The sequence below is a fragment of the Terrapene carolina genome, unplaced genomic scaffold (genome assembly GCF_002925995.2).
Source record: "Terrapene carolina triunguis isolate 2854851 unplaced genomic scaffold, T_m_triunguis-2.0 Scaffold714, whole genome shotgun sequence".
In the NCBI taxonomy this organism is placed as follows: Eukaryota; Metazoa; Chordata; order Testudines; family Emydidae; genus Terrapene; species Terrapene triunguis.
Window position 1 is genome coordinate 22,230,251 of NW_020665065.1, and position 25,021 is coordinate 22,255,271.

Sequence of the window (25,021 nt, forward strand, 5' to 3'; positions counted from 1 at the left end):
CAGTTTCAGAAGAGCAGTGTTGTAGTCAATATGTCCATTAACTCCAAGCCCACTTCCTTGAGTCACCTAACATGGAATGGACATGAGCAAGCACTCAAAGAAAAAATGGTTACTAACCTTTTGTAACTGTTGTTCTTCGAGTTGTGTTGCTCATGTCCATTCCATGACCCACCCTCCTACCCCTCTGTCAGAGTTAACCAGCAAGGAACTGAGAGGATGCGGAGTCGGTGGCACCCCTCATATCAGTGCATAAGCACGTAGCTCCAGAGAGTGCAAGAGCCGTTCCAATGGACCTCACTGAGGGAAAAATCTCCAGCAACAGTACATGTGGCATGCACACACCTAACATGGAATGGACATGAGCAACACATCTCAAAGAACAACTGTTACGAAAGGTTAGTAACCATTTTATATGTCTGCAAAGTAACTGGGAACCAATTATCTGTATAATTGCCTTTTCCACCTACATCCTAATGCTCTTGCTGTCAATTCATAGAATCATAGAATATCAGGGTTGGAAAGGACCTCAGGAGGTCATCTAGTCCAACCCACTGCTCAAAGCAGGACTGTAAAAGGTTCATGCCGGGGCTCGACCCTCCTGGGCAGGAGGGGAGCCACACCGACTCACTACTCATGGAACAAACAACCAGTTAGTTCAGGGCTCAGACCCTCTGGTGCAGGGGCTGAGCAAACAACAGTTAAGGAGCCCAGGCCCTCTGATGCAGGGGCTGGGCAGGTAAGCAGTTAAGGAGCCCAGGCCCTCTGGTGCAGGGGCTGGGCAAACAAGCAGTTCAGGAGCCCAGGCCCTCTGGTGCAGGGGCTGGGCAAACAAACAGTTCAGGGGGCTCAGGCCCTTTGGTGCAAGGGCCGAGCACCAATCAGGTAAGGAAGGCCCAGGCCCTGGATCAGGGCGGGCACAAACAGTCACCGCTCAGGCCCTTTGGGACAGGGCTGAGCGAGCAACAGTTAGGTAGCTCAGGCCCTCGGGTGCAGTGGCTGAGCAAACACAGTTCGGGAGCTCAGGCCCCCTTGTGCAGGGGCTGAGCAACAATCAGTTGGGGTAAGCCCTGGCTCCTACACCGGAGCGTTGGGTGAGGGGGAAACCTGCCACCCGTGAGCGGGGGTGGCAGGGGGGAACGCAGGCCCTCCCACTCCACTGCGTTCCAGCCCGGGGCCTTAGCAGCGGTTACTGCCGCTGCTGGTCAGTGGGGTATCCTGACCGAAACACACTGACATTGGCTCACATGAGTCTGCAGCCTGACCGGGGTCGGCTACCCCCGGGCTACTTCCAGGATCCCCCTCAGGCCCTACCTCGTCCGTGGCACCGGGCCCGGTCCAGTCCACCAGCATGGGCTCCTCTCGGCTGGGGCTTGGTGGCAGGTCCGGCAGCTCCGTGGGGAAATCCGGCCAATTGCACTCGGGCGGCTCCTCCGGGTAACAGCAGGGGCGGAGGGGCTCTGGTGCGGTCTTGCCTTCGGGGTTGGTGTGGGGGAGTTCCAAGGGCTCCTCCCAGCGACGGGAGCGGACGGGCTCCGGCGGCTCCTCCTCGTAGTGGGCCCGGGGTAGCTCCGGCCAGTTAGGGCAATGGCCTCGGGCCTCGGAGGTCTCCCGGCCAGGAGCTCCCAGCCGCACATCTGCTCCCTGCGGTGGCTGGGCCCTGACTGAGCTCCGGCGGCCGGCCTTTATACTTCCTGTCCCGCCCCTTGACTTCCGGGGGGCGGGAACAGACGGTGGTGGCTCCGCCCACTCGGGTGCCTGCAAGGGTGCTCCCCCTTCTGGGCAGGAGGGGAGCCACACCGACTCACTACAAGGACCAATCCCCAACTAAATCATCCCAGCCAGGGCTTTGTCAAACCTGACCTTAAAAACCTCTAAGGAAGGAGATTCCACCACCTCCCTAGGTAACCCATTCGAGTGCTTCACCATCCTCCTAGGGAAAAAGTTTTTCCTAATATCCAACCTAAACCTCCCCCACTGCAACCTGAGACAATTACTCCTTATTCTATCATCTGCTACCACTGAGAACAGTCTAGATCCATCCTCTTTGGACCCCCCTTTCAGGTAGTTGAAAGCAGCTATCAAATCCCCCTTCATTCTTCTCTTCTGCAGACTAAACAATCCCAGTTCCCTCAGCCTCTCCTCATAAGTCATGTGTTCCAGCCCCCTAATCATTTTTGTTGCCCTCCGCTGGACTCTTTCCAATTTTTCCACATCCTTCTTATAATGTGGGGTCCAAAACTGGATACAGTACTCCAGATGAGGCCTCACCAATGTCGAATAGAGGGGAATGATCATGTCTCTCGATCTGCTGGCAATGCCCCTACTTATACAGCCCAAAATGCCGTTAGCTTCTTGGCAACAAGGGCACACTGTTGACTCATATCTAGCTTCTTGTCCACTGTAACCCCCAGGTCCTTTTTTGCAGAACTGCTGCCTAGCCATTCAGTCCCTAGTCTGTAGCAGTGCATGGGATTCTTCCATCCTAAGTGCAGGACTCTGCACTTGTTCTTGTTGAACCTCATCAGATTTCTTTTGGCCCAATCCTCTAATTTGTCTAGGTCCCTCTGTATCTTCTCCCTACCCTGCAGCGTATCTACCACTCCTCCCAGTTTAGTGTCATCTGCAAACTTGCTAAGGGTGCAATCCACGCCATCCTCCAGATCATTAATGAAGATATTGTACAAAACCGGCCCCAGGACCGACCCTTGGGACACTCCGCTTGATACCGGCTGCCAACTAGACATGGAGCCATTGATCACTATCCGTTGAGCCCGACAATCTAGCCAGCTTTCTATCTACCTTATAGTCCAGGACCAGTGGAAGATATATTCTCAGTTCTGACCTCATGTATCTGGAGCCTGTTGCCTGGGATGGTTGGTTAGAGCCCAAGCCTGATGAGGTTTGGGCACAGTGTAAGAGTCATCAGGATGTGGTCATTTTAGAAAGATCTATTTTTGTTGGATATTGCGTTCGTGCTAATTTTTGTAAGGTGCCACGTTAATGGACACAACTAAGGAATAAAAATGGGGCTGAGTCCTGGTTGCCCATTCACCACCTTGCTATCTTCGTACCTTCTCAACAGTTGAGACTAGCCAAGATGCTTCTGTTAATGGTCCCAGGATGGAATGCTGGGCATAGCATTTTCAGTGGAAGGCCTTTCACTCTCAAACTTTATCTGCTTGGGCCAGAACCTATGAACTTCAGCTTCTCAAGAGGTGCTATGCACCCTCATGTCCCACTGACTTCAGTTGTGTGTGTGTACTCTCAGGATCCGGTACGACTAAATCCCTGGTTAGTCATGTTCTGTCTATTTTAGATGCTTTTTAGGCTCTTCCCACCATGATGTCTAAGCACCAGTATTGTTTGTCTCTTTAGGCTGTGTCTACACTTTAACATTTCCCAGTGGTAGGAAATCTAGTGTAGACAACGTGCAATGTCTTTACCACTGTGCCACCTAACCTTGCTCAGAGCAAGTCATGATGCCACAATAGTAGAAACATTGGTGGCTATTGACACCTTGTCTGTGCTCGAGGCCCACTGTTGCTCCCTCCATTGGAGCTGAGCCAGTAGTGGCACAATACTGGGGAAATTTAAGAAAAGGGTCCATGTGTATAAAGCTTTGGATTGTGAGCCTTTTGGGGTAGGGACAGTGCCTAGCATGTCCTAAATGCTACTGCAATACAAATACTAAATAACAATCATAACTTGCAGAGCACAGTGCGAGCCCCTCTGTGTATTCAGGCTTTTCTCTGAAGTGAGTTTGAGGGAGGCAAGTCCAGACCCGGAGGATTGCCTGGGGAGAGAGTCTTTGGGGGTTTGCTTTCTACTGTGGATTTTGGAATTAGGGAGTGTGACAAAGTTCCTCCTCTGCCTTGGTGGGTCCTGCGCTTATTGGCGGATTTGCTCGCCTCAGAGATTCACGGCAGCCCTCTGTTTGGCCACTTTTGCTAGCGGCTCAAACCTGCTGTTCACTCAGCTAACCTCATCACTGGCCAGCATGGGGAAAGGGAGGAGAACAATCCCCGCAGTCTCTGCTGACCCACCTAGTGGGTCGGGGGATAGGCCAGAGACCTTCCCCTCTGGTGGGACCCACAGTCCAGGCCACCTCCTCTTGTCTTAAACAGGGAGTTGAGGCGGATGGGGGGAACCCGGGCCCACCCTCTACTCTGGGTTCCAGCCCAGGGCCCTGTGGAATGCAACTGTCTATAGTGTCTCTTGTAACAACTGCGTGACAGCTACAACTCCCTGGGCTACTTCCCCATGGCCTCCTCTCAACACCTTCTTTATCCTCACCACAGGACCTTCCTCCTGATGTCTGGTAACGCTTGTACTTCGCAGTCCTACTCACTCTCAGCTTCTTGCACCTCTTGCTCCCAGCTCCTCACATGTGCCCCTCACTGACTGAAGTGAGGTCCTTTTTAAACCAGGTGCCCTGATTAGCCTGCCTGTCTTAATTGATTCTAGCAGCTTCTTAATTGGCTCCAGGTGTCCTAATTAGCCTGTCTGCCTTAATTGGTTCCAGCAAGTTCCTGATTGTTCTGGAACTGCCCCTATTACCTTACCCAGGGAAAAGGGACCTGCTTAACTTGGAGCTAATATATCTGCCTTCTATCACTCTCCTATAGCCATCTGGCCCGACCCTGTCACAGGAGATTGTCTTTGGTTTCTGACGTTCACAAGCAACGTGCTGTAAAATTGCAGTATTCAGTGAGAACTGCTGCCACAGCTCAAAAATTAATTATTTAATTTTTGTAAAGTGCTTTGAAGGTGTAAAATGCTACGACACTGCCAAGTATGCTAACTGAGAAAGGTGATTTGCAGACGTGGAGGGATCACAAGTTGAAAGACAAGCTAAATAAGAAATGATTTATGCCTGATGATCAGACTGACTCATGAGAAACTGGCAGAAAACAGAATCTAAACTGTTTATTTTACCCCCACAGAGTCATGCTTCCAAATCAGCCTTCTTTCAGTCATCACAGTAGAGAGTGCCTATTAATTGTTCTGTTGGCTGAGAGAGGAGACGAGGGATTTTTTAAATACTTTATTAAAAATACTTTTTTTTGGAACTGAAGATGACCTCTTTATCCAGTGTCTGTTTTCTCTACCTTATTACCAGCCAAGCCAGAAACTCCCACAGCTCCAGTACAAGACAAATCTTCACTGTCAGAAGAGGAAATGGAGAGAAAGTGCAAATCCATCATTGATGAGTTCTTGCACATAAACGATTATAAGGTAAACAGAATGAAAACCTCACCTTCCAGAAAGCCATGGAACAGTGGGATCTTTAGCATTTTTTCCTTTCCAGGAACAGTGTCTTTTTAAACACCCTGTTCTTAGTTCTTTAACATAAACATGGGACCTATTGGAATTTGGGTAGAAGGAATCAGTGCACAACTTTAGCACAGTTCTCTGACTGTTCTGGTTCTTCCATTGCTAACGACAGAGGAAAAATAGTCTCCTTTGGGTATTGTAAGCAGAAAGTTTTAGATATGTCTGTCATGACCACTGAGCAGCACTGTTATAATAGTATGTCAATGCTGGATAAAGAATGCTAGGGAAACTAGACAAAGGTTTAATTTACTTATAAGGAACCCGTTGTTCTGATCTCAAGGCAGATGAAATAATACAAATTGAACAAAGTACTCCAGAGTAGTTTTAGTAAATGTTGAGAATTATTGAGCAACTGTCATCACTCCATAGTTAAGGTTGCAACTGAGTTTCCATTGTAAGCTGGATTTTGGCCTCTCCTGTAAAATCCACAACAAGTATATTGTCCTCAAAATTGATAGGCTAGATCTGTAGCACAGGTAGAATTTTTCTGCAAAGTTTCAAGTGACTAGAATGAGGGGTTCCTGAATTGACACCCTGCAAATAGAGTCATTAAACACAGTTCCAAAATTCTTCTAAAATTTTGTAGCCCAAAAAAACAGGCAGGAGAGGTAAATCCTATTGTACAGGACTCTACTTGTTCAAAAGCTAGCTCCCAGGACAAATATTTGGCTTATTAAAGTCTGATTTCAAGAGTTAATAAAATTTGATTTAGTATTGTCACCAGGGAATATTTACTCTGAGGGTATGTCTACACTACCCGCCGGATCGGCAGGCAGAATGGATCCAGCGGGGATTGATTTATCGCGTCTAGTCTAGATGCGATAAATCGACCCCCCGAGCGCTCTCCCGTCGACTCCTGTACTCCAGCTTGGCGAAAGGCGCAGGCACAGTCAATGGGGGAGCGGCAGCAGTCGACTCACCGCGGTAAAGACACCACGGTAAGTCGATCTAAGTTACGCAACTTCAGCTACGTGAATAACGTAGCTGAAGTCGACATACTTAGATCGATCCCCGCACCCCACCCCAGTGTAGACCAGGCCTGAGTATCTTAGTATATGTTATCTGAGGACTGCTTACTTAAAATAAAAAAAATCTCCAGTCCATTTTTTTTTTTTTTAGTTATTCCTCCAAGTGTACACATTATAAGGCATTTTAGTTTCTATGGTCACTGATACAATGAAACAGTTTGTTCTGGCTGGATATAGGAGTATGCTTTTTCTGATTTTCTCAGGATATTTCTACAGAGGCAGAATTAAAGTAGTTTGGGTGCTTGTTTGAGAAGTGCATTTCCTAAGGGTTAAACATTTGAGGTTGGTTATTATGGGTTTTGTTTTATGATTTTTAGCTCTAACATTCTTGAAATGTAATAGGCACTCCAACCACTGGTATGTGCCTACAACCTTAACTTCACCTTAACAGAGTTTTGATGTGGCACATATCAGTAGAAACACCCTGGTTCTTCATGTGTTTAACCACGGCGTTTACTTTGTAATCAGATTAAAACTGTGATTTAGCTTTGTGGCATCCTCTAGTGACAGCTGGGATGTACAGCCAAGGACTCAGCATTCAATTGTAAAAACCCGTAGTCACATTATCCTTGTTTCTATCAGGCACTAACAGACACCTGATTTAAAACTATGGCCTCAACATGGAGTCTGGGACTACCTTAGACCCTGTGACCTGTGGAAAATAGCCACCTAGAAAGTCCAGACATTCATCTGGGGCTACCAATGCCTGACAACAGAGGGTATGATCCAAGATAAAGGGCATTTAAATGTATTGAGTCATAAAGAGCCCACTGAAGTCTACTGTAGTTGACTTAAACATTCAGCTGAAGAGCTTCTTTTCTGATGATAGTGCAGATATTAGAAGTATGGTATTACTGTATTTCTCTCTGACTGTTCTTCAGAGTATTATACTTGTGTATTTTATAAAGTGTGGGTACCAGAATGTATGTAGAGGAAATGTTGCATTTGCTAAATATGATTAATATATTTTCTGCTTCATTACATGGCATCTTTTCATAACATAGGAATTGCCACACCAGGTTGGACCAGAATTCCATCTAGTCGAGTATCCTCTCACTGAGATGGAACAATGTTTTAGAGAACAATAATAGAAAACCCTGACCATAGAAGAATTTTCTTCCTAGCACCTGTCAGTTAGCAGCGAGCATATTCCCTGAAGCATGAGTATTTAAAAATTCTATTAACTGTAACTGTGGTCACTCTGATCTGTATAAATATCTAATACTTTTTTTTTTTTTTTTTTTTTTTTTTTTTACCCATATTGAGTTCTCTGCCTCAGGGATGTCTTGAAGCAATGTTAATTATGTACCCTCACCTTTCAGTTTCCCTGAATGACAGAAGTGTATCAAAATAATCTGTTGACTTCAGCCAAAAGTACTAAGTGTCGTGGACTATGTTTTAGTAAAGAACATTCTCCTGCCTTGCATGTCTTGATTTTTCCCAGAATTCAGATAAATGATCCTCTATGTTGTTTGAACAGGAAGCAATGCAATGTGTGGAGGAATTGAATGCACAGAGTCTGCTGCCCATTTTTGTGCGAGTCGGAGTGGAGTCTACTCTCGAGAGGAGTCAGATCACCAGGGATCACATGGGCCAGTTACTATATCAGTTGGTGCAGTCAGAAAAGCTAAGCAAACAGGACTTCTTCAAGGGGTTGGTATTCTGCCATATGAACACTTTAATTAGATCTCTAATTTCTTTTTGTGTTAATTTCAAAAACATACTCCTTGTGTTGGGGGATACCCCCTTCCCAGCTTCCTGTGAGAGCAACAGTATCCTACAAGTATCCTTTCTGAAAGAGGATTTATGTTTGCCCATTGAGGAGGCTCGTATAACTGGGGTAAGGGGTGTGTTAAATCAATATTTGAGTGAAATTAATGTTTGCGAAAGGTGCCATATTGGCAGCTCTTTAAACTAAAGTCCTCCATCTATCCCCAGAATGGGGATCGTTCTTGCAATGACAAGACAGGCTTCACTCATGCAGCACCCGCTGCCAGTGACTCAGCTCTGATTTATGGGGACCAACTCTGGAGATAAGGGTAGTATGGTGCCAAATGCAGTTATGCTGCTGGTTATGTGCACACCTGTCCTCTAGGAATTGAAGATAGACCACCTCATTGGTCATTGAACAGGTGTTAGATTGTCATATGGTAACTGCATCCAGACCACACTGACCTAGCCTAGATTTGAATCTGTTGCACAAAAGTAAAACGAACCACGTATCCCAATAAGAGTCCCTTAAGCCAGCCAGTACACCCCAGGGATCATAATGCAATGATTAAACCAGGAATAACTAAGAAAGTAATGCTCTAACTATGACAGAAGAAATTAATGTTTTCACATATTAAATTTTAGTGTCTGTAGCCACTTCATGGTGCTTTTATTTGAAGGTTGCCATATCCCTGGCTGGGATGATTTAGTTGGGAATTGGTCCTGCTTTGAGCAGGGGGTTGGACTAGATGACCTCCTGAGGTCCCTTCCAACCCTGATATTCTATGATTCTATGATATCACACTGCTATTGACTGCTTAGTGATGACAGTGTCAGCAAGTCCATCACTGACAGTGAGTTTTGACATGGAAAAAATCTAAAAGCTGATGCAGAAGGATTACATAACCTGGGTTTATCAATAGACTTGGAAGGCCCTTTTGCGTCTATGACTAGTGGAGGCCAGATAGATCATAGAATAGAAATATTTGGTCTCCAAGTATAATGTTTGGTAAGTACACCTTCCAAGTAAATGGCTTGCTGCTGGACAAGATGAACATTCACTTTGGAAACACATACTGTCACCAAAACACAAAGCTAACATAATAGGCTTTATGATAGTTAAAATCTGTTGTTCCATGTAAGCTAGGATAAGAAATCCTTATACAAGGGTTTAAATTGTGTGTGTGTGTGTGTGTGTGCGCGTGCGTGCCCATGCAGTGACTTACAGATTCAGGATTATTCACACTGAGTCTGGTCTTCAGACCAGAAGAAGAGCTGTGTATCTTGAAAGCTTGTCTCTTTCACCAACAGATGTTAGTCCAGTAAAAGGTATTACCTCACCCACCCTGCCTCTCTAATATCCTGGGACCAACACAGCTACCACAACACTGTAAACTACAATTTATCACACTTCACTTGATATTGATAATGAGTTACGGTGCCCAAAAAAGTGGACTGTTGGTGAAGTATTAGGATGTGTGGTATTCCTGTGGGGGACAGGAGGGCGAGAAACCAAACGAATGCACTAGAGATAACTGAATGAGGGTGGAGAGCCATGACATTCAGTGGACATACAGCAAAATTGCTAAAGACTTGCTATACTGTTCACCCAAGACATGTTACCATGAGATTCAGGGCCATGGTCTGAGAAAAGATCATAGCACAAAATCTAAACTAAGCTCAACTCTAGTGAGAAGCTCTCTGCGTGACAGGAAATAAACAGCCAAATTACTGGCAAACCCATGATGAACCAGTACCAGAAGCCTTAATAAAGAAACAGGCATATGAGACAGCAGCTCCTCAAAAACCATCCCTGAAACCAGTGAACAAGAAAAAGAGAATTCATCAGAATCCATTTAAAATGGATACCAGAAGACTATTGAAGGTTCCTGGGAACCAATGAATCAGTGTGAATTTTCTGATAGAGAAGCATTTATAATCCACCAGGTAAAAAGTGAGTGCCTGGTACCACTGATGAAACATGAAGCTGGTTCACTGATAATTTGTCATTGTGCTTTTGGAAGGCCACATTCCGGTTTATTGACAATTTTCTTGTGTTATGTTTTAGACACTTGATTGATCACACCAGACTTAATCAAACATTGTTCCGTTGAAAATCTTATACCATATTTTCTATGTCCTCCCACATGTAAAATTCTGTTTTTTAGAGGTTTTGTATTTAAAAAAGAAAATGCTTTTTATCCTTACAGATGTCAGGACTGTTAATCAGTGGCTCATTATTGGGTAATGGGAGTTTTAAAAATTGTTTTCCTGTATGTTTTGACTACCACCTTCCATGGCACTCCAGTTACATGGAGGGAGTTTCCTTTTGCACATACTTCCAGTGCTTCAGCATTTCCAAGAGGTAATTCTGCTACACAATAACCTGGAGAGGATTGGATGGCATAGCATTGGGCTTTTTTAATATAAATCAAAAGTATATAATGCAGGGTGGATTTACTTGGCAGAAAAAAAATCACTGAGATTGGAATTGGATTTAATATTTGGATTTTCTCCTTTCTTTCAAAGGTTTTCAGACACCTTGGAGCTGGCAGATGATATGGCCATTGATATACCACATATTTGGTTGTATCTAGCTGAATTGGTGACCCCCATGTTAAAAGAAGGAGGAATCTCTATGAGAGAACTTATAATGTAAGCAATGCTATTTCTGTTCAGTGACCGTCATGCCTAAACTAGCCTGATTATGCTATGATATCTAAGCAGCATGACTTCTGTCGGTTGACTAGACAGGAATAATATGAGACTCAGATGTGAGAGTCAATGTGAGACCTTGTGAGAGGTGTTCCAGAAATCAAATTTGCATTAATGTGGAAGCTCTGATGGTGCAGGAGCTTGCTGTTGTGCAGTCTTCTTCTTCTTTTTTTTTTTAAATGTTATCTATCAGTCCTCTTCAGTCCCAGCTTCTTTCTAACTGATTTAAAAACAAGCTAAAGTTGTAGGACCAGAGTGACTCAGGGAAATATTAAGGCCCTGATCTTTTAAGGGGATGTGAACTCTGCCTTCATTTTCTGAAGATACAGTTTTTCACCTGTGATAATTGTGCCTAGAATTAATTACCCCTTAGACATCTGTCTGATTACTATTAACCAGGAGCACAAAGCTACACCCGCAAAAATGGAAACCCATTTTCCAAAATCAGACCACTACTATATTTTTATCATTATCACCTTCAATCACATTTATATTGCAGCAGCACAGATAGGCCAACCAGGCTTGGGCCCTGTTATTGTAGCACTATACTAATATCTAGAAAGCAACAGTTCCCTGCTCCAAAGAGCTTAGGGGCAGTTTTTTAAAGGTACTTGGGCACCTAACTCCCTTTGAAATCAAGGACCTGCATATGTTTAAAATCTAGGCCTTACAATCTACAAGTACAGACCAAATCCTCATCCCATCAAAATAAGTAGATTTGGCCCTATGTAAAAATAAGGTATAGAGGTGTTTTAATTGTTCCTGTGCAGTTTTTTTTAGTTTTAGTCTAATATGGGCCCAATTCTGCATCAGTGAAGTTGATCAGAGCTTTAACATTAACTTCAATGGGAGCAAGATGAGATCCCATATACAGAGCAGAATTTAAAGCTGTGCAGTTTTCTGCATCAGCTTGATCCCCACCTTTCTCTTGCCCCGAATCAAGAGGTGCTTTTCACAACAGTATACCTTGTCTGGGACAATAAAATATTATAATAAAAGTATTTATTTCTGTTCCATTCCAGAGAATTTAGCAAACCTTTACTTCCTGTGGGAAGAGCTGGGGTCTTGCTTTCTGAAATATTGCACCTTCTATGCAAACAAATGGTAAGTATGCTGGGATATGACTTATAAATTTTGTTGGGTGCAGAAAGTAGATGATCATGCATAAAGACAATGTGCTCATATTCCCAACATTTAGGTATAGGTGAACCTGTGTGAATAACATAAGAAACCTGCCTTTCCTCCCCCAAATTTCAAACCAAGCCTCATAAGATTCCAAAAAGTTGGGTTACCATTTTCTTATCACATTTCCCTTTTGTAGGTATCGCTGTACCTGGCTTCTTCCAGAAGCTGGAGTGCTGAAATATTGCAAGAGAGCCATTCTCAAGGTATTTCTGGGCTGATCAGAAACAAGAAGTACTGGCAATCTCGCAAAAGAGCCTGTTCTTGCAGACCTGAGAGGTTCTGGGAATTCGGATAAGCTTCAGATGGCCATTCAGACTTCTGGATGTTTATCCAAACTAAACTTGCAAACTCTTGAGATTGACCTGTCTCTAGTCTAGGGATAGAGATACCTGTTCACCATGTAACTTCTAAAGCTCTCACATTTTCACAGTCTGTACAGACACCTTGATAGTTTCCCTATAAGTGTATCATATTTTTAAAATTTTATTTCTAAGGTCAAGCTAAATAATTCACTTTGTGTAGTCTTGTACGTTAAACCCTGTAAAATTCAGCACCTCCTTTTTAAAGCATGCATTCAAATGAGGTCAGTTGTTCCAGAAGCTTTTCCATGCAACAGCTCCTTCATGTAGCTAGAAGCTTATATTTTATTTTTTTAAATTAGTAATTTGTTGCTTGTTTGGACTGTGGCTTGCCATTTTCTCTATATCATGTGGGAGAAGAGCAGGGAGAGGAGCCATGATCTTGTGGTTAAAGCACAGCCTAAAGTCAGAAGATCTGGGTTCTATTTCTAGCTCTGCCTAAAGTCAGGCATCCAACACCATATTTAGTCACCTAAATCTGAGGCGTGAGTCACAGAAATACTGAGCACAAGCAGCTCCCACTGACTTCTATAATCTGCCTCTGAAAATCAGGGCACATGTATCTTGAAGTCTAACTTTAGACACCCAATAACCCATTTGTAAAATGAGGATAATCATACCTTACCAAACGTGTGTTGTGAGGCTTAATTCATTAATATTTGCAAATAATTTTGAGATTCTTGGGTGGAAGGCACTAAAGAAGAGCTTATTACTATCACTATCTTCAATATTGTTTATTATATATATCAACATTTTGGGGAATTCTAAAAGGTCAGGCATGAAGTCTACTGGACTGTCAGATGCAGAAGGTTGTACCACATATGGTTGTAAAGGTAATTTTCCATAGATTTACAATGAATTGTAGGATTTAAACTGTGATCTGATGTCACACACATGACCTTGAGGATTGATCTCCATACAGAAGATATCCATGTAAACATGATTTTTCTAAAGTAGACATGCTCTAACTTTATTCACTTAGAGGGATGGAAAAATAAGTAATTTCTTACTAGGGCACAGCAAGTCAGTGGCAGAGCTAGGAGTAGAACCCAGGTCATTTGAGTCCCAGTTCTGTATCATGTCCGCTGGACCACACTTTTACATATGGTCACTTTATTGTAGATGATCTTTGGTCATGTTGTTGCAAACTCCATATATCACATCAAGCCAGCCATATTTATTACACAACATTGTGGCATCTGAGCATCTTACAAGATACAACATTTACCTGTAAAAGGTAGGATACTATATATAATTTCTCCAGCACAGGCTTTCTGGAAGTTTTCACAACATAGATAGGCATATTTTTGATGGCTAAATGATTATTTATTTCTCTTTATGCAGCAGCACCATTCCAGCCTGTTTAAGCTCCTGTGCTTTTCTCTTCAGATTTAAAAAATGAACAAACTGCTTTGTGTTTTAGAGCCATAAGAAAGTAGGAGCCTTATGGAGGGAGGCTGGCCTCAGTTGGAAGGACTACTTACCTGAAGGGGAGGATGTACATACCTTTCTCATGGAGCACGTGAGTTGAAAGCAAGTTTCTGCTAGAGAAGAGCCCTGTGAGGTGTATTTGTAAGATAAATTTAGCCCATTGGTTTGTATTTTATTTTTACTTTGAGTCCTAGTTGTTCATTTCAGTTCCATCCCTAAATATTGTCAAAATGAGGTACTCCAGTTATTCAGATTACGTTTAGGCAGTACATTTGGTGGAAGACACCAAAGGAACTCTTGAAAGTAATGTGGGTGATTAAATAGTGGCACTCTTCCCTTGAGTCAGTACCGAAACAGTGGCCCAGCATGATTTTAGGGAGTACTGTGCTACTGGAAATGCAATGTAAAACCAAGATCTGAAAACTAGTGATCATTATAGATTCTATGTCACATTTTGCAAAAATAGTGTTTTAGCCTTAGCTTCCTGATAGGGCTGTCAATGAATCGCAGTTAACTCATGCGATTAACTCAAAAAAATTAATCGCGATTTAAAAAATTAATCGCCGTTTTAATCGCACTGTTAAACAATAGAATACCAATTGAAATTTATTAAATATTTGTGGGTGTTTTTCTACATTTTGAAATATATTGATTTTAATTACAACACAGAATACAAAGTGTACTTTGCTCACTTTATATTATTATTTTTATTACAAATATTTGCACTATAAAATGATAAAAAATAGTATTTTTCAATTCAATTCATACATATACTGTAGTGCAATCTCTATCATGAAAGTGCAACTTACACATGTAGATTTTTGTTGTTACATAACTGCATTCAAAAACAATGTAAAACTTCAGAGCCTACAAATCCACTCAGTCCTACTTCTTGTTCAGACAATTGCTCAGACAAACAAGTTGGTTTACATTTACGGGCGATAATGCTGCTTCTTATTTACAGTGTCACCTGACAGTGAGAACAGGTGGTCGCATGGCACTTTTGTAGCCGGCATTCCAAGATATTTACTGCTGGATATGCTAAACATTCATATGCCCCCTTCATGCTTCGGACACCATTCCAGAGAACATGCTTCTACGCTGACGATGCTCGTTAAAAAAATTATGCATTAATTAAATTTGTGACTGAACTCCTCAGGGGGAGAATTGTATGTCTCCTGCTTTGTTTTACCCACATACTGCCATATACTTCATGTTATAGCAGTCTCGGATGATGACCCAGCACGTTGTTCGATTTAAGATTTGACAAAACGCAAAGAAGATACCAATGTGAGATTTCTAAAAATAACTACAGCACTTGACACAAGGTTTAAAAATCTGAAGGGCTTTCCAAAATCTGAGAGGGGCAAGATGTGATACATGCTTTCAGAAGTCTTAAAAAAGCAATACTCCAATGGGGAAACTACAGAACCCGAACCACCAAAAAAGAAAATCAACCTTCTGCTGGTGGCATCTGACTCAAATAATGAAAATGAACATGCGTCAGTCCGCACTGTTTTGAATCGTTATCAAGCAGAACCCATCACATGGATGCATGTCCTCTGGAATGGTGTTCGAAGCATGAAGGGTCATATGAATCTTTACCGTATCTGGCACCTAAATATCTTGCGACACTGGCTACAACGGTGCCATGCGAACTCCTGTTTTCACTTTCAGGTGACATTGTAAACAAGAAGTGGGCAACATTATCTCCTGCAAATGTAAACAAACTTGTTTGTCTGAGCAATTGGCTGAACAAGAAGTAGGATTGAGTGGACTTGTAGGCTCTGAAGTTTTACATTGTTTTATTTTTGAATGCAGTTATTTTTTGTACACAATTCTACATTTGTAAGTTCACCTTTCATGATAAAGCAATTGCACTACAGTACTTGTATCAGGTGAATTGAAAAATACTATTTCTTTTGGTTTTTACAGGGCAAATATTTGTAATAAAAAATAAATATAAAGTGAGCTCTGTACATTTTGTATACTGTGTGGTAATTGAAATCAATCTATTTTAAAATGAAATGTAGAAAACATCCAAAATATTTAAATAAATTATATTCTATTATTGTTTAACAGCGCGATTAGTTGCAATTAATTTTTTTAATCGCTTGACAGCCCTCCTTCATGACCAAATTCCAAATCTGGTATTTGCATTCTGACTCCCTGTAGTTTCAATTAGACAATGTATATGTCTTCATTTCATGGGTTAACGTGGAGTGGAGTGTTGCACTGTGCCACTTTTTTCCTCAAAGGTGGCTGCATTTCCTTGCTGGATGAAGTGATCCTTCAGTATAGATTGTACATCAGTGTGTTGTTTGTAAATTGCTCTGATTCTTTTAAATGAAAGGTAGGACATACGTCATTATAATGATAAAACAGAATAAAGTGTTGCTTGTTCTTTTGCCTTAGTATGATTCAGTGTAGAAAAGCATATTTAATCATTTCTCATAACTTCTAATGTTGCAGAAGTTGGACTTCACAGTGTCTGACTGTTCCAGTTCCTCAGAAGCACTTTCAGAGGAAGAACTCTCTGCTGACGAACTGAACAAACAGCTAGAAAAACTCATTATTGAGGACAAGGCGAATGATGAACAAATCTTTGATTGGGTAGAGGTATAAAGACTGTTTTCACCGTACCTGTGCATTAACCATCTTTATAAACATTATCCCAACCAACAGGATCACCTCTATCTTTTTCCACCTCTTTGTTTTGCTATCCTGCACTGCCCACCACAGTTTGATATTGGCTCTTTGGGAATAATATTGCCAAGTGCTAATCACTAGATCTAGTCACTGTCACAGAATAATTCCTCTGTTTCTGCATGGCTTCCAGTTGTGGTTAGATGTTGATAGATGTTAAGGGTTAACATAATGAAGGTTAAAATAATTAATTTACTGGATTTATTTCAAGTAAAGTTTTTACCTTGTTTTCTGTTTGTTTGTTGTTTTGTTTGGTTTTTAATTGCTTTATTTTTGGAGGTTTTTGTAAAAACTATAACTTCTAACTTTTAAAAAAAGAGAGAAAGAGCAGAAGTGAGGAGAGACAGGGAAAGGGAGGGTTAGATCAATTTAGGAAAGTAGGGAAACCTGAGCCAAGAGAGATTAAGAGAGATTTGCTAGCAGCCCAGCACGTGCATACCTTATTAAACTTTCTGGGGCTTAGCAGGGAGGGGTTAAGGGAGTTTCCTAGCTTCTGGCTAACTGTCATGTTAGGTTGCAGTTTATACAGAGGACAGCTTGCTTACTTACCAGATTAGTGGTCGGGGTCACCAGTGTAGTTAGATGTTAATAGATGTTTGGCTGCATGTGTGTGTTCCCTCTGTGTGATGCCCCAGCCCTGTGCAAACAGCTGGCACTGCAGACCTCAAGCAAACCACCCAATGACCACAAAATCTGTTAAGGAACAAAGGCACCCAGCCAGGTTTATTGTCGCTGAAGCACGGTATTAGTATCCCGCAGACTCTACCAGACCACTAATACACGTATACCCGTAACAATGGATCAGCTCAGTAAACGGTGGGACTTTCTGTTCCTCCCTAGGCCAAACAAAAACACTCCCTCTGAGATACATCTTTATACCCCGATACAAACAAGTTAGTACTGTCCCTCTGACATAGTTACTGCCCCCTGACATGGCTAGTTATCATCCATCACCTTGTATATGTTGGTTTGATCAAAACATCTCTGTTACCTACTGTCATCCTGACCTTATCTTTTAGGAGGGGTCAGTGTGTTCCTGTTATCCTTGGGGAATGTTTTTGTACCATCCTCGATATCGGAATGTTCTGGTACCACTTGATATCGAGATGTGTTTGTGTGAGTACTCTGTGACTAGCACTTCTTAGGAATGTGTATTTTTGCTATATCAGCCCTATTCTTGCCAGATTCTGTCAGAGGGTCCTGCCTCATACCAGGCCTCTGATTCAAGGGCTTATGTCTCAGGCTCTCTTCCTACTACGCCAAGCAGAAGTGTTCATAACCATTTCATCTCTGGACAAGGCACATAGTATTTGTACAGTTGACCACTCTGCATCCTTCAGTTCACAAAGATTGTTAAATTTCCATAAAGCATCCACCCTATGGCCTGACATCTTAAGCACTTTCCCAGTATACGCTTTGGAACAGTAAGAGTCAGTACAGTTACAGTAGAAAATGGCCATTTCAATTTTATCTCCATTCTAAGCACAGGGGAGCAAGATATAGATATGATTGTAAAATCAGCATTTGCCTAGAGATAAAGAATATAATTTGCAGGAAGAAAATGTTAACTTCTGTAAAGTTATCTTATTTTTTTGTCTGCATCCTTATTTTGAAGGTTAACACATTATCTGATAATGACCTATTCAGATGTATAATTTTGTGAAAACATGTTTTCATTTAGCAATAACATTTTAAACCAGATATGCTATAGCAGTTTCTTTTCCAAGTATGGGGTGAAATTGGTTGGTTTTCTTCCTGACATTATCTGTGCCCCATTATGAGATTGTGTGGCCTCCCATGCAACAGTGGAATTCTTTGCAAACAGTTACCCACTGGCAATGCATATGTGTGCCCCACTCTGTTCCAGTATTTTAGAACCAAGGGTATAAAAGCCTGCACCCACCCACTGACTCTTCTCTAACTCTGGGCACATCCTTTAAACCAGATTTTAACCTCTGTGTTTGAAATGATGTTAAACTGGATTTGTCCTATTGGTATAATAGGCATCATGGAAACTTGGTGGAATGATGATAATCAATGAGACACAGTGATAGCAGGGTACAAAATATAGAGAAATGACAGAGTAAGTCATGCTGGTGCGGGAGTGGCACTATATGTGAAAGAACGCAGAGAGTCAAATATAGTAAAAATCTTAAATGAATCAAACTGTCCCATAGAATCTTTATGGCTAGAAATACCATGTTTGTATAATAAAAGTATACCAGTAGGAATATACAGTAACTCCTCACTTAACATTGTAGTTATGTTCCTGAAAAATGCGGCTTTAAGTGAAACGATATTAAGCAAATCAAATTTGCCCATTAGAATTAATGTAAATGGAGGGGGTTAGGTTCCAGGGATTGGCTTGTTTTGGCCTTGTTTTGAAATGGGATTAGCTTGATTTTTGACTTATTGTGAAAGTCAGGCTGCTTATTTACCACATGAAAGTTAGCAACTGTGATCTATAGCCCCCTCTCAGGATGACTACAGAGCACACCAGAAGCCAGGAGCGGCTCCAGGCTCCAGCGCAGCAAGCGCGTGCCTGGGGCAGCAAGCCGCAGAGGGCGGCCTGCCCGTCACTGTGAGGGAGGCAGGCAGGCGGCTTTCGGCACCATGCCTGCGGGAGGTCCGCTGGTCCCGCAGCTTCGGTGGCAATTCGGTGGTGGGGACGCCGATGGCGCAGCACCAGCGGACCTCCCGCAGGCATGCCGCCGAATCCGCGTGACCAGCCTGCTGTGCTTGGGGCGGCAAAAAACAGAGCCGCCCCTGCCAGAAGCTTCTCAGGAGAGTAACTCAGAACCTGGCGACTCAGGCAGAGGATATTTCAGAGTCCTCCCATGCTCTGGTGGATATCCTGGCACTATCCGGTCCATCGCAAGTGGGGAAGAGTCAACACATGCATCCGACGAAGTGGGCATTCACCCACGAAAGCTTATGCTCCAATACATCTGTTAGTCTTAAAGGTGCCACAGGACTCTCTGTTGCTTTTTACAGATCCAGACTAACACGGCTACCCCTCTGAAACTTAAGACAGCTTTTGTAAAGGGAAATCATGCCTCACCAGTCTACTAGAATTCTTTGAGCATGTAGACAAGGATGATCCAGTCAGTAATGTGTAATTGGACTTTCAGAAAGCCTTTGACAAAGTGAGCAGCCATGGGATAACAGGGAAGGTCCACTCATAGATCAGTAACTGGTTAAAAGAAAGAAATCAAAGGATAGGAATAAATGGTCAGTTTTCACAATGGAAAGAGGTAAATAGCAGGGTCCCCCAAAGATCTGTACTTGGACCTGTGCTTTTCAACATATTCATAAATGATCTCGAAAAAGGAGTAAACAGTGAGGTGGAAAAATATTTAGATGACATAAAATTACTCAAGTTATGCCTAAGGCTGACTGCGAAGTGTTGCAAAGGGATCTCACTAAACTGGGTGACAAAATGGCAAATGAAATTCAAAGTAATGCACACTGGAAAAAATAATCCCAATTACATATACAAAGTGATGGGGTCTAAATTAGCTATTACCACTCAAGAAAGAGATCTTGGAGTCATCATAGGTAGTTCTCTGAAAACATCTGCTCATTGGGTAGAGACAGTTAAAAAAACTAATAGAATGTTAGGAACCATTGGGAAAGGGATAGATAATAAAGCAGAAAATATCATTATATAAATTCACGGTATGCCCACACCTTGAATACTGTGTGCAGTTCTGGTCACCCCATCTCAAAAATGATATATTAGAATTGGAAAAGGTGCAGAGAAGGGCAACAAAAATGATCAGGGGTATGAAACAGCTTTCATATGAGGAGAAATTAAAAGGTTTGGGATGGTTCAGCTTGGAAAAGAGAGGACTAGGGGATATGATAGAGATGTATAAAATCATGAATGGTGTGGAGAAAGTGAATGGGGAAGTGATATTTACCTCTTCACATAACACAAGAACTAGGGGTTCTTCTTTGAGTGCTTCCTCATGTCCATTCCAGCATAGGTATGTGCTCGCCCCAAGCACTGCCGCTGGAAACTTTTCCCCTCAGTGGTATCTGTCGGGTTGGCTCTGGGACCCCTTGAAGTCGTGCCTTCATAGCACCAGTATATAGGGCCTGCTGACCCACCGTCCCCTCAGTTCCTTCTTACCACCTGTGATGGTTGCTGGTTCCTTGTGTTCTTCGCAAGTACTCCTCTCAGTGGACTTTTTCAACTTCTTGTATATAGTTATTTACTAGTGGTTAAGTTTCGGTTCCAGTTTTTAGTATTTCGGTTACAGAACCCTGCTTAGTGGGGTTAACACCTCTCGGCACCAGGGCATGCCTCGGTCCCCGGGGTTTAAGCAGTGTGCGCCATGCCACAAGCCAATGCCTAGCAGTGATCCCTATTCTAGCTGCCTTAAGTGTTTGGAGGAGTCCCACGTGCAAGAGCACTGTAGAATTTGTAAAGGGTTCAGGCCCTGCACTCAGAAGGACAGGGATAAGAGACTGAAATTCTTCCTCATGGAGGCAGCACTCCATCCCCCCTCAGAGCCAAGCTACACCGACTCAGCTCTGAGCACTTCTACCTTGGTAAGAAATGCTCTGGCTTCTCTGATGAAAAGGCAGTGTAGTTTGGCCTCTCTGGCACCAAGAAAGGACTCCTCTTCAGTTCTGGGACTCTCCACACAATCAGTCACATCTGGTGCAGAGGAAGTCTACTCCTCCATGGGATTCTCGGCACTGCTCTCCATCACCGGTGCCAAGAAAGAAGCAGAAGATGGACTGGAGACACTGCCCAACCCCAAGGACCTCCGCGCAGCTTCGGCGGCAATTCAGTGGCGGGGACGCCGATGGCGCAGCACCAGCGGACCTCCTGCAGGCATGCTGCTGAATCCGCGTGACCAGCGGACCGCCCACAGGCGCGCCGCCGAAAGCCGCCTGCCTGCTGTGCTTGAGGCAGCAAAAAACATAGAGCCGCCCCTGCCAGAAGCTTCTCAGGAGAGTAACTCAGAACCTGGTGATTCAGGCAGAGGATATTTCAGAGTCCTCCCATGCTCTGGTGGATATCCTGGCACCATCCGGTCATCACAAGTGTCTTTGCCCCTTAACGGTGCCATTTTGGACCCTATAAAAGCTATGTGGCAGACGCTAGCATCTCTGCAACCTACAGCAAAGAAGTACTTTGTCCCATCCAAGGGATTCAAAGTCTTATATACCCAGCCTCCTCCGGGTTCACTAGTGGTTACAGCGGTGAACTAACCGGAGCACACGGGTAGCAAGGACCAACTCCAGAGGCCAAGGATGCCAAAAAGTTAGATCTTTTTAGCAGGAACGTCTACTCTATGACTTTAATTCTTGGAGTTCAATGTCTAAGTTCAGGCAGCTGTTGCCACAGGAATCCAGAGCCATGAAGATTGAAGAAGGAAGAGCGGTGGCAAAAGCATCACTTCAGGTGGCTTTGGACGCAGTGGACTCCATTGCATGAACCATGGTTTTGGCTGTGGTTATGAGGAAGAGCTCATGGCTGCAGTCCTCAGGCCTTCCCTGGAAGTGCAGCAAATGGTGCAGGACCTCCCCTTTGAGGGCTCGTCACTCTTTTCGGAGCAGACGGACATTAAATTACATAGCCTGAAGGATTCTAGGGCCATCCTAAAACCCCTAGGGCTACACACACTGGCTCCGTCTAGGAAGCATTTTTAGTCCCAACCATTGCCATGTTTCTACCCACCTTAGTCTAGGCAGCACTACAGTAAGAGGCGGGATAGAAGCTATAAGAAGAGGCCTCCTCCCCAGTCCTCGTCTGCCCATGTGCCTGGCCCCACCAAACAATCATTGGGGTCTAAGCAGGCCTTTTGAAGTCACACTTGAGGATGGCGTACCAGGACACTGTCTGGATCCATCTTCCCCAATTTTTGAGGACCAGTTATCCCACTTGTATCAGGCAAGGGCCCACATTATCTTAGATCACTGGGTGCTACACACGATTGGACTGAAATACACCATTCAGTTCAATTGTTTCCCTCCTTCCCACCCTCCCTCCCCGTCCCTCTTCAGGGACCCTTCTCACAAGCAACTTCTAGCCCAAGAAGTGTGGATGCTCTTGGAGGTGGGAGAAGTAGAGGAGGTTCCTCCGGAGCTAAGGGGCAGGGGGTTGTAGAACCCTGCTATTTCCTAATCCCGAAGGCCAACGGCAGTCTCAGACCCATCCTAGATCTGTGAAACCTCAATAGATTTATAAAGAAGCTGACGTTCTGCAAGGTCTCCTTGGCCTCCATTATCCCTTCTCTGGATCCAGGGGGCTGGTATGCCACCCTCGACTTAAAGAACGCTTATTTTCACATTTCAATCTTTCAAGGTCACAGAAGATTTCCTCTGATTCATTGTGAATCGGGTACACTACCAGTTTACTGGGCTGCCTTTCGACCTGTCTACAGCCCTTCAGGTATTCACGAAGTGCATGGCAGTCATTGCAGCCTTCTTGAGGAAGCAAAGGTGGAGGCAAATGTTTGGTTAATACTGTCAACCTTCAAGAAGATAGGCCTGTTGATAAACATGCAGAAATTGACACTCTCACCAGGTCAAAGAATAGAATTTATAGGGATGGTCCTCAACTTAGTCCAGGCCAGAGCCTTCCGGAGACCAGGTTCCAGGCCCTAGGCACGATCAGAGAGAGCCTTAGAAACCACCCCATCCACCATGGCAAGAAACTGCATAAAACTCCTGGGGCACATGGCCTCATGCACTTAAGTGGTGCAGCATACAAGATTATGACCTAGACCTCTCCAGACTTGGCTAGCATCAGTGTACCAGCCGGGCGAAAATTGCTTGGACATAGTTCTCACACTTCCCCCTTTGTTAATCACCACTCTCCTTTGTTGATTGGACCCAAGGACAGTATTTGTAGATGTCCCATTCTCAAGAGCACATCTGTCAATGTCTCTTGTTACTGACGCATCTGCGCTGGGTTGGAGGGCTCAGCTAGGGCTACTCGGAACCCAGGGCCTCTGGTCCCAGGTAGAGCTCTCGCTACACATCAACACGGGGGAACTCAGAGCAATGTGCCTTGCCTGCCAAACGTTCCAGCCCCACCTGGAAGGCAAATGCATGTTGGTACTTACAGACAACACAACAGCGATGTTCTATATAAACAAACAGGGTCGAGCGTGCTCCTCTCACCTATGCCAGGAAGCCCTTTGCCTGTGGGAATTCTATATAACCCATTCAGTCCACTCAAGGCCTCCAATCTTCCGCACACAGAACAAGTTAGTGGATCGTCTCAGCAGATCCTTCTCCAATTATGAGTGGTCCATTCACCCAGACATCATGAAGGACATTCTGCAGAGGCGGGGAGATCCCCAGATAGACTTGTTTGCAACGAGACACAACAGGAAGTGTCTGCAGTTCCTGCTCCTTCCTGAATCACAGCCCCGGCTCACTCACAGACATGTTTCTTCTCCCTTGGAAGGACCATCCATCTCTTTTATGCATTTTCTCCTCTTCCGCTCATACACAAGGTCCTGCTGAAAGTCAGAAAGGAAGGAACGAGCCTGATCCCGACAGCCCCGGCCTGGCCACGTCACCAGTGGTTTACCAGCCTTCTGGACCTCTTGGTGGAAACACCAATCAGCTTGCCTCCATTTCCAGATCTGATCTTCCAGGACCACGGCCATCTACATCATCCAAACCTCAAGTCCCTTCATCTCACGGCCTGGAAGCTCCATGGCTGAACCCCTTGGAGCTAACATGCTCCGGACTGGTTCGAGAGGTCCTTTTAGGGATCAGGAAACCATCCACTAGAGTTACATACCTGGCAAAGAGGAAAAGGTTCTCTGTCTGGTCAGCACAGAAAGGTGTTTCACCCACGCAGTCATCAGTGCCATTCATTCTGGATTACTTACTACACCTGAAGCAGCCAGGGCTATTGGTGTCATTGGTAAGAGTCCACCTGGCTGCACTTGGGGCATTTCACTCGTGGGTAAATGGCTGGTCCATCTTTACAAACTTGATCTGAAGTAATTTCCTCAAAGGCCTGTACAGACTGTACCCCCAAGTGCTACAACCAATCCCACCCTGGGATCTCAACCTGGTATTGTTGAGGCTCATGGGTCCCCCATTCGAGCCATTGGCAACATGTTCTCTCCTCTACTTGTCCTGAAAGGTGGCCTTTCTGGTGGCCATTACTACGGCTAGAGAAAGGTCTTGGAGATTAGGGTTCTTACTTCAGAACCTCCTTACATGGTATTCTTCAAGGTCGAGGTCCAGCTGCGCCCTGACCCAGCCTTCCTGAAGGTTGTTTCACAATTCCATAGTAACCTGGACATATTCTTCTAGTCTTCTATCCAAAACCACATGCCAATAGCCAGGAGCAGAGATTTCACTCACTAAATGTCAGACATGCGTTTGCCTTCTACATAGAAGGACTAAATAGTTTCGGAAAACTACACAACTCTTTTTGGTGGTGGATGAAAGTATGAAAGGTCTTCCAGTCTCAGCCCAGATAATTTCATCGTAGATCACTTCTTGTATCTGCACATGCTACGACCCAGCGAAGATCCCTGCTCCATGCCTGACGACACATTCCACAAG

The 25,021-nt window shown here is 43.9% G+C and overlaps 1 protein-coding gene across 1 annotated transcript in view; it reads left to right on the forward strand.

Annotated features, from left to right (window-relative positions):
- Positions 1-25,021, forward strand: part of EIF4G3 (eukaryotic translation initiation factor 4 gamma 3) — a 399,442-nt gene that overhangs the window by 361,458 nt on the left and 12,963 nt on the right. The window contains exons 29-34 of the mRNA XM_026659916.2: positions 5,120-5,235; positions 7,843-8,015; positions 10,602-10,727; positions 11,810-11,891; positions 13,755-13,853; positions 16,235-16,381. Coding sequence (XP_026515701.1) covers positions 5,120-5,235; positions 7,843-8,015; positions 10,602-10,727; positions 11,810-11,891; positions 13,755-13,853; positions 16,235-16,381 — 743 coding nt within the window. The remainder of the gene's footprint in view (positions 1-5,119; positions 5,236-7,842; positions 8,016-10,601; positions 10,728-11,809; positions 11,892-13,754; positions 13,854-16,234; positions 16,382-25,021) is intronic.